Below are 9,890 nucleotides of genomic sequence, written 5' to 3' on the forward strand. Positions count from 1 at the left end.
TCTAGACTCATGAAGAAACAAGCAATGGCTACTTATTCCTTCCTTGTTTCCTGGATCTCATAAAATAAGGAATGGTTACTTATTTCAGTTTTCAGTTCTCAGAAAACAAGGAATTGTTTCTTCTTTGTTTCCTGGTTTCAAAACATAAGGAATGCTTACTTATTTCCATTTCCCTGTTGCTAATACATTTATAAGAAGCGTATGTTTCTACACAGAAATGAAATACTCCTTCCTGAAGTTTGTGGAAATGTTATGGAAATGACGTTTATTTTTCACGGTTAGCAATAAAGCTACATGTAACATGCTGTCTTCCATTAAGCTTTAGTAAAATCGCCAATTTGTTTGTAGTCTATTTACATGACATGCATGCTGTAGACTCATTCATTGACTTTCCACACGTGTTGACACTTTCTACTTCTGTACGACCTGTTCTTGAACATGGAGGAGGATACAGAATTAGTTACAAAATGGTCTCGTGGAAAAAAAACACACCTAAGGAATTGCAAGAAGACTTTGCAATTCCAGGAGTAAAATAAAAACGACCGGATTACAAGACAGCCAGTTCCTCTTACACTTCATGTAAGCATGTTATGCTTTATATAAAGTGTAACTGCCTCTCAGCTTTAGTTAAGTTTGTGACTATTTTTTTGGTTCCTACCTAAAATTAATAGGATATCGTAGAGGCGGAACTAATTAGCGCCATCCTTGTGTTCCGCACGTAATTAAAGGGGGCACAACATCTAAAGTGTAGAGCTAAAACATAGCATCGCAAGAGCTCTCCGAGCTAAGTAAATATTAAGAATATAAAGATATCTAAATGTATATTATCCGAGTAAAGAAGACAAGGAAGAAGGCTTTTGAGATTTAGCCCCTCCTAAGTAGGAAGCAGCCTACGAGGTATGTTTCTTTTGTATCCAGTTGTCTGTGATATATTTCATGTGCATAGCTTGTGTTAACTAGTGTGTAACTATAACGGCACAAACTGTATTCAAGACATACATACATGCATTGTATTTATAATTTCCTTTTATTTTTTTTCTCTCTTTCAACCCAGTTCTCACGGGTTGACATGATATGTTGTTGAAATAAAACCCCGTTTTTTAACCAAGACCTCGTGCTTCGTGTTGACTACTGGAGGGAGCTACAGTGAGAACTCGTCTGCTCCGCATGAGGAGGCGAGGAAGACGGCATCGGAGAGCGCGAGTCGTGGCTGGGCTGAGACATCTCCATCGCAGCGCGCGCCTTCACAGACGGCATCGGAGAGCGCGAGTCGTGGTCGGGCCGAGACATCCGCACATGACAGCGCGAGAAGAGGCAGCGCCCACGGAAGAATCAGGTTTCATAACGCAAATTAAGCTGTAATTCAGAGACATTAAGCGTTCTGGGCAAGAGAATGAGACATTTCTTTGCATTTCCCATTAGTTAATGTTTTGTTTACTTACCTTTTCTCAAATTGAAGTGGATTGATATTGCTACTGTGTTGATATTGTGTCTACTGATGAGTAGGATGTGAATATTAAGAACTATTAGTACCGAGAGTAAGGCAGAATTGGTCATATTTAGACTTAAAAGTGAATGGTTATTACTTAATGTGGTATATGTACAAGTTTAACTAAGAGTTAATATTTTTGGTTTGTTTAATTTCATTTGTGGTAATTTAAGATTTAAATAAGGCCATATATAACTATAACAAGTTATCAGGCAAGAAGACCATAGCTCCATAGATCACAAAGTGAGTGTTACTAGTCTTTGAGTACAGTTAGTACAGTTTTTATTTTGGAAAAAGCAAGTTAATTTAGCTGCAGAGAGTAATTTTTCTCCAAAGTAGTGTCAGTAGCTGCAAGTAATTAAAGGCTGACTATTCACATATCAGAGATTAAAAACAACTACTCAATTGAGCTTAAGCTAAGTTAAACATAACTTAGATTATTGTGAACAAGGTAATTTACTCAACTAAAAAACAAGTTTAGATTTAAACCAAACTAAAGCAAAATGTCAGAGTTTGAGCTTTTCTTTGAGAGTGACAAAGAGGGTGCAGGTGAAGACGCGCAGCAGCACTGCGCAGACATGCAACCACAAGCTGCTGAAGGCACAGGAGATAACCACACTTCCTCACAAGAGCCACATAGAAGCCAAAGGGTCCGCAGGTTTACGGAAAAGGGCCAAGAACTGCACGATCAGCAAGTAAGAAGATTTGCACACCGTTTCAGTGTGAGCTACGAGAAGTGGAAAGCTATCGCTAAGGATGCCAAACAAGCGCTGAGTGGACAATGCTCAAACAACCTGCTGCGTGACCACATTACTAAGATAAGCAATGCCTCAGATAATCTGAACGTTGTTTATGAAGATTTAAGGCACATTGACATTCCCGACCAAGACACACGTCGCAGAGCAGACACCTGCGAAGCAGTAACAAGAACAATCATCCAGACTGCAAAGGCTCTTCTAGACACAAGAGGGGGTGAAGAACAAAGAGTGAAATCAATAGAGCCTGTAATTGAAGCTGCAGCCTCAGACAAAGTAAGCGTCAACTCTCACCGCACCAAGTCGTCTGCTCATTCTCAAACTAACTCAAGAATAACATCCCGTTCAAGCCAGTCTTCTGCAAGACGAGATGCTGCTGCTGAAGTTGCTGCCAATGAAGCCACTTTAAAAGTACTGCTAGAGCAAGAACGTCATATCAAAGAACTTGAAAGACTCGAAACTGAAGCAGCCAATTTACGAGCTAATCAAGAGGCTGAAAATGCAGAAAGACAAAGGGTGCTGGAAGCCAAGCGCAGAGAACTAGAAAGATTGGAGACAATCAAGAAGCTAGAGGCTGCTAAGGCGAGACAGCAAGTATATGAACAAAGTGAATGCTCAGATGAAGAAATATTTGGGCTGCTCCATCAATGTGTCCCTCCGAAGGAGAATGAGGAAGTCAAGCATGAAAGTAGCCTATTGCAGCATTGCTCCCCACCTCACTCTCTGACACAACCAAAACAAGAAGACAATACTGCAGCTCTTGTTAGAGCATTCGCAGAGTCCATCAGTGCGAGTCGTCTTCCCGTACCTGAACCAACAACGTTCAACGGCGACCCACTCAGATTTAATGACTGGAAAGTCTCCTTTCAGACACTTATTGACAGGAAAAACATACCAGCTGAAGAGAAAATATACTATCTGCGAAAGTATGTGGGTGGACCAGCCAAAAAGGCCATTGAAGGCTACTTCTTGCTAGGCACAGAGTCAGCTTATTGTGCAGCGTGGACCATCCTAGAAGAGAGATACGGCAATCCATTCCTTATCGCCAAGGCCTTCAGAGATAAGCTTGATACGTGGCCCAAAATAAACTCTAAGGGGAGTGTGGAACTTCAAGAACTCGCTGACTTCCTTCGCAGCTGTGAGGCGGCCATGTCTCAGATCAGAGGTCTTGAAGTACTCAACGACTGCAACGAAAATCAGAAAATACTCTCTAAACTTCCAGACTGGCTGACCTCAAGATGGAATAGGAAGGTGATAGAAGTGGAAGAACAAAGTCACACGTTCCCAAGCTTTAGCCAGTTCGTCAAGTTTCTCACACGTGAAGCCAAAATCGCCTGTAACCCAATAACGTCCCTCCACGCTCTAAAACCAAGTGAAAATGAGAAGATCAAGGTTTCAAAGACAAGAGGTCATGGAGCAAAGGTATTGGCAACCAACTCAGACGAGAAAGCTGTTACCACAAGCTGTGTCTTCTGTGAGAAGGCAGGTCACAGTCTACACAAGTGTCGCAAATTTATGGATGAGACTATTTCAGAGCGAGTCAAGTTTGTTCAAGAGAAGAAATTGTGTTTCGGCTGTCTGAAGTTTGGCCATCGCTCGAAGGACTGTGAAAACAGAGAGATCTGCGATATGTGTGAAAAAAGACATCCAGCTTGCCTCCATGATAATCGCACCAAAGAAGAAAGGATGTCAACACGGCTTAGTGGAGCAGGGAACAGTGGCAAGTCAAGGGAAAGGAAAATAGAGCGGCCACAAGATAGGGCAGCAAGATCATCACGTGAGTCAACATCCAACAGAGTTTTACAGAATGTTAAAGACACTCATACATCCACAGTCATTCCAGTGTGGTTGTCAGTCACAAGTGAGCCAGATCGTGAAGTTCTTGTGTATGCACTCCTCGATACACAGAGCGACACGACATTCATCCTGGAAGAAACGGCAAAGACTCTTCACACAAAGAAGGAACCAGTTCAGCTAAAGCTCTCCACAATGGCTTCAAGAAACACAGTTGTGTCCTGTCGGAAACTGACTGGACTACAAGTGAGAGGATTCTACTCAGACAAGATAATTCCTCTGCCAGTGACCTACTCAAGAGAATTCATCCCTGCAAACAGAGATCATATTCCCACACCAGAGACTGCAAAGGCATGGCCTCATCTGGAACACGTCGCAGACGAGATTGCTCCTCAACAAAGCTGCGACGTGGGCCTGCTAATCGGCTACAACTGTCCTCAAGCTCTTGTCCCAAGGCAAGTGGTGCCTGGTAAAGAAAATCAGCCCTTTGCTCAGAGAACAGACCTGGGCTGGAGCGTAGTTGGCTATGGCAACCCATGTCTTGACTATGGAGATGAAATTGGAATAAGTCACCAGGTCATCGTGAGGCAAGTGATGCCTGGTCTTCAGTCCTCTTCAAACCTCACAAGCGAAGTTCACTATGTCTGTAGAACTCAAGTCAAAGAGGTAGTCTCACCTGCAGATGTCATCAAGGTGCTGGAATCGGACTTTGTCGAAAGGTCTTTGGAGGACAGTCACATCTCTCAAGAGGATCTCCGATTCCTGTCAAAGATGGAAAGAGGCATCAGGCTCAAGGACAATGGTCATTATGAGATGCCACTGCCATTCAAGAATGAAAGACCCAACTTACCAGATAACATGGTGTGCGCCATCCACCGTCTCAGATGCCTAGAACGGAAGCTGAAAAGAAACAAACAGTACTACAAAGACTACAAGACCTTCATGGATGAGATCATAACACGTGGAGATGCAGAAAGGGTCCCAGAAGAAGACCTCAATAAAGCTCCAGCATGGTACATCCCACACCATGGGGTGTATCATCCCCAAAAGCCTGGGAAGATACGTGTTGTCTTCGATTGTTCGGCGAGATTTCAAGAGACATCCTTAAACGACCATCTCCTGACCGGTCCAGAGCTGACAAACACCTTGGTGGGAGTTCTGTGTCGTTTCCGGAAAGGTCCAGTGGCAATCATGTGTGACATTGAACGCATGTTCCACCAGTTCCACGTTAAAGCAGAAGACCAAGATTACCTAAGATTCCTGTGGTGGGAGAATGGAAATCTTGAAGCCAAACCATCCATCTACCGGATGAAGGTCCACTTGTTTGGCGCTGCTTCATCACCTGGCTGCGCTAACTATGGACTCAAGCACCTCGCAGCCGAAGGACACGGACACTTCAGTGAAGCCACCATCAAGTTCATTCAGAAGAACTTTTACGTTGATGACGGCTTGTCAAGCTTAGCGTCTGAAAGCCAAGCTATTCAGTTAGTGAAGGAGGCAAGAGAGCTCTGCAACAAAGGCAAACTCAGGCTGCACAAGTTCATTTCCAACAGCAAGAAAGTCCTAGCCTCAATCCCCAAAGAAGAATGTGCAAAAGCTGCCCAAGACCTGGACATGGCCCTGGGAGAGCTACACGTGGAAAGAGCACTTGGCATACAGTGGTGCGTGGCTTCTGACGAGTTCCAGTTCAGAGTGATTGTGAAAGAAAATCCACTTACCCGAAGAGGAGTTTTATCCACTGTCGCTTCAGTATACGATCCACTCGGATTTGTGGCACCGTTCATCCTGGTGGGAAAACAGATTCTGCAGCAGATGTGTCATAACAAGCTCAGTTGGGATGACATCTTACCTGATGATCTTCGACCCCTGTGGGAGTTTTGGCTCCAAGACCTGCAAAACCTGGCTGGTGTAAAGATTCAGAGATGCTACATTCCATTAAACTTTAAGGTTCAGAGCTACGAGCTCCATCATTTCTCTGATGCCAGCGTGTCAGGTTATGGCGAGTGTTCGTACCTCAGAGCAGTCAGTGCATCAGGTGAAGTCCACTGCTCTTTGGTAATGGGGAAGTCAAGAGTAGCCCCTGCTAAGGTTACCACCATACCAAGACTTGAGCTGTCAGCAGCAGTCGTAGCCGTCCGCACCAGTGACATGCTCAAAAGGGAACTGGAGATAGATTGCCTACAGGAATTCTTCTGGACCGATTCAAAGGTTGTCCTCGGATACATCAGTAACGAGGCCAGGAGATTTCATGTGTTCGTGGCAAACCGTGTGGAACGCATCAAGCAAAGTACGGAGTCTGCGCAATGGAGGTATGTGGCTTCCGAAGAGAATCCAGCAGATCATGCCTCAAGAGGTCTTGCAGCAAAACAACTTGTAGCTTCCAACTGGTTCACGGGTCCAAGCTTTCTTTGGCAGAAAGAGCTGACCAGCGAAGTAGTCAAGGTGGGAGAGATTGCAAGTAGTGATCCAGAGATCAAGAAGGCCCAGGCTCATGACACCCTGGCAAAGGAAATAAGGTCACTGTTAGATTGTCTACGAAAGTTCTCTGACTGGTCAAGAATGGTGAAAGCTATAGCCAGACTAAAGCGGCGTGCAAGGGAAGCGAAAGGCCTCAGGCCAAGGTCCTGGGAAAGCACCAGTTTAGAGGAAAGGAGAGATGCAGAGCTCAGCATAATCAAGATGGTCCAACAAGCAACCCTCTCTCAAGAAATACAGGGCATCCAGTGTCATAAGAACTCACAAATCAAAGACAAGGCCAACAAGTTACACAAGTTGGGTCCATTCCTGGATGACCAAGGTATCCTCAGAGTCGGAGGCCGCTTAACTCATGCTGCTCTTCATCCACATGTGAAGCATCCAGCTGTTCTCCCTAGAGACAGTCACGTGTCGGCATTACTCGTCAAGCACTATCACGAGAGAGTGCACCATCAGGGACGGGGAATGACCATAAATGAGATCCGATCCAATGGTATATGGATCCTGGGATGCAGCAGGGCAGTGTCATCCCATATTTACAAATGCACAACGTGCAGGAAGTTCAGAAGATGCACAGAACAACAAAGGATGGCAAATCTCCCGGAAGATCGAATGGAAACAACCCCTCCATTTACTTACTGCGGGATGGACTGCTTCGGGCCATTCCACATCAAGGAAGGAAGAAAAGAGTTAAAGCGTTATGGACTCTTACTTACCTGCATGTGTTCCAGAGCAGTGCATATTGAAATGCTCGACGACTTGACCACAGATGCCTTCATTAACGCTCTGCGTTCATGCATCGCTATTCGTGGAATAGTACGGCAAATAAGGTGTGATCAAGGGACAAACTTTGTTGGTGCCAGGCGTGAGTTCATTCAAGCATTAAAGGAGATGGATCAAGAGGAACTCAAAGAACTGAGATGTGAGTTCATCATGAACACCCCAGCTTCAAGTCATATGGGTGGCGTCTGGGAAAGACAAATTCGCACTATCAGAAGTGTCTTGACGTCCATTCTAGAACAGTCAGCCAGACAACTTGACTGCTCCTCACTACGAACGTTCCTATATGAAGTTATGGCGGTTGTAAATAGCAGACCTCTGACCACTGATCATCTGAACGATCCATCCTGTCCAGAGCCCTTGACACCAAATCACATCCTGACCATGAAATCCACGATCATCTCTCCACCTCCTGGAAAGTTCGTCAGGGAAGATCTGTACCTCCGTAAAAGATGGCGCAGAGTTCAACTCTTAGCCAACAACTTTTGGACACGGTGGAAAAAGGAATACCTCCTCAATCTCCAACAGAGACAGAAGTGGACCAAAGACCGCAGAAACGCTAAGGTCAATGATATTGTCATTTTGCAAGATGATGCTACACCACGAAACCAGTGGAAGTTAGCAAAGGTTATTGAAGTGTACCCAGGAAAGGACGGAAGAGTGAGAAGGCTCAAGTTGCTTATCGGCGATTCAACTCTGGATGGAAGAGGAAAGCGCATCTCTAAACCTGTTCATTTGGAGAGGCCCATCCATAAGACAGTTACATTGTTGGAAGCAGACTGAAGACTCCAGCATCCTCTAGTCACTCTTTCAACTAGTTCTTAAGTTAAGATAATAAGTAAATAGTTAGTACTTTGAAATTAATATTATGTGCAGTTTATATGCAGTATGTGTGTCTCCAAGCTGTTCTGAGAAATCACTTGTGATTTGGTGGGAGTGTAACTGCCTCTCAGCTTTAGTTAAGTTTGTGACTATTTTTTTGGTTCCTACCTAAAATTAATAGGATATCGTAGAGGCGGAACTAATTAGCGCCATCCTTGTGTTCCGCACGTAATTAAAGGGGGCACAACATCTAAAGTGTAGAGCTAAAACATAGCATCGCAAGAGCTCTCCGAGCTAAGTAAATATTAAGAATATAAAGATATCTAAATGTATATTATCCGAGTAAAGAAGACAAGGAAGAAGGCTTTTGAGATTTAGCCCCTCCTAAGTAGGAAGCAGCCTACGAGGTATGTTTCTTTTGTATCCAGTTGTCTGTGATATATTTCATGTGCATAGCTTGTGTTAACTAGTGTGTAACTATAACGGCACAAACTGTATTCAAGACATACATACATGCATTGTATTTATAATTTCCTTTTATTTTTTTTCTCTCTTTCAACCCAGTTCTCACGGGTTGACATGATATGTTGTTGAAATAAAACCCCGTTTTTTAACCAAGACCTCGTGCTTCGTGTTGACTACTGGAGGGAGCTACATAAAGATATGTTGTTTTTTGTTTTCAGTTTCAGATGAGTACCACGATGAATATTACGCTACTATTTGATAATATATTTATTTTCCTTAAACAAATTATATATGGTGTTGAACCTATTTTTTACTTGGTGTACTACATTGATAAGCCATCTCATACCTGTCTGCTATAATAATAATAATCATCATAATAATAATAATCACAGTAATAATAATAATAATAATAATAATCATCATAATAATCATAATAATAATAATAATAATAATAATAATACTAGACACCGGTATGATGTTTATGTCATTATTAGATAAGCTACAGTTTGTTCATTTATGTCTGTTTTAATTAATCATGCATGCTCACTGGCACATGTAGATACAGTACTTTAATTACTTACACACATTAGTTTATTTTCCTCCGCTTATTATTTGTTATCATTAGGCTTGATTATAACAATAATAATACTAGTATTTTTAATGTATGTAAAGGGCTGTACGTTCTATTTTACTTTTTCTTAATGACCAAATAGCCTGAAATTATTACATTGTCCCAATATGTACGGTGTGTTACGCAAATTATATTAGCATGGTCTCACTGGGTGATATGGAGCAAAACACCCAATCTGGTAACAGTGTGCTCTACACAGGATTTTGAACCAACAACCTTTCAGTTGTCAGTCCAGAATAATAATCAACACAGCTGCATCATAATCATAGTAACAGTAATGGATTATTTTGTCATATTATTACATTGACAACAAATATTATTATAATTGAATACAGTTTTGTCAAATTCTAATTCAGAAGGGCTGTATTGGCATGGCGAGGTTATGCAAGTATTGCCAAAGCATTTACAGCAAAGGACTGAAGGTAACATAGATTAAGTACAAAACATAATACAGGATACTGATTGTACATTTAAAAGAATAAACATTAAAAGACAAAGAAAATGTATTTTAAATTAAAAACATACCTACAATTAGGTCCATGAATATTTGGACAGTGACACAATTGTCATCATTTTTGCTCTGTACAACACCACAATGGATTTCAAAGGAAACAATCCAGATATTCTTTAAGTGTAGTCTTTCATCTTTAATTTGAGGGTACTAACATCCATTTCTATA

General features: G+C 42.4%; 1 protein-coding gene across 1 annotated transcript; it reads left to right on the forward strand.

Moving 5' to 3' along the window:
• The first annotated feature begins 639 nt into the window (after nt 1–639).
• Nucleotides 640–8,608, forward strand: LOC136721590 (uncharacterized). The gene is made up of 2 exons (XM_066697409.1): nt 640–897; nt 1,055–8,608. The coding sequence occupies exon 2, from the start codon at nt 1,993–1,995 to the stop codon at nt 8,074–8,076; it is 6,084 nt and encodes a 2,027-aa protein (XP_066553506.1). The 5' UTR covers nt 640–897; nt 1,055–1,992; the 3' UTR covers nt 8,077–8,608.
• Nucleotides 8,609–9,890: the final 1,282 nt, after the last annotated feature.

The sequence above is a fragment of the Amia ocellicauda genome, unplaced genomic scaffold, assembly GCF_036373705.1.
Source record: "Amia ocellicauda isolate fAmiCal2 unplaced genomic scaffold, fAmiCal2.hap1 HAP1_SCAFFOLD_117, whole genome shotgun sequence".
In the NCBI taxonomy this organism is placed as follows: domain Eukaryota; kingdom Metazoa; phylum Chordata; class Actinopteri; order Amiiformes; family Amiidae; genus Amia; species Amia ocellicauda.

Bases quoted from the DNA above. Each gene is read 5' to 3' on its own strand.
- LOC136721590 (XM_066697409.1), top strand. From the start codon at position 1,993: ATGTCAGAGTTTGAGCTTTTCTTTGAGAGTGACAAAGAGGGTGCAGGT.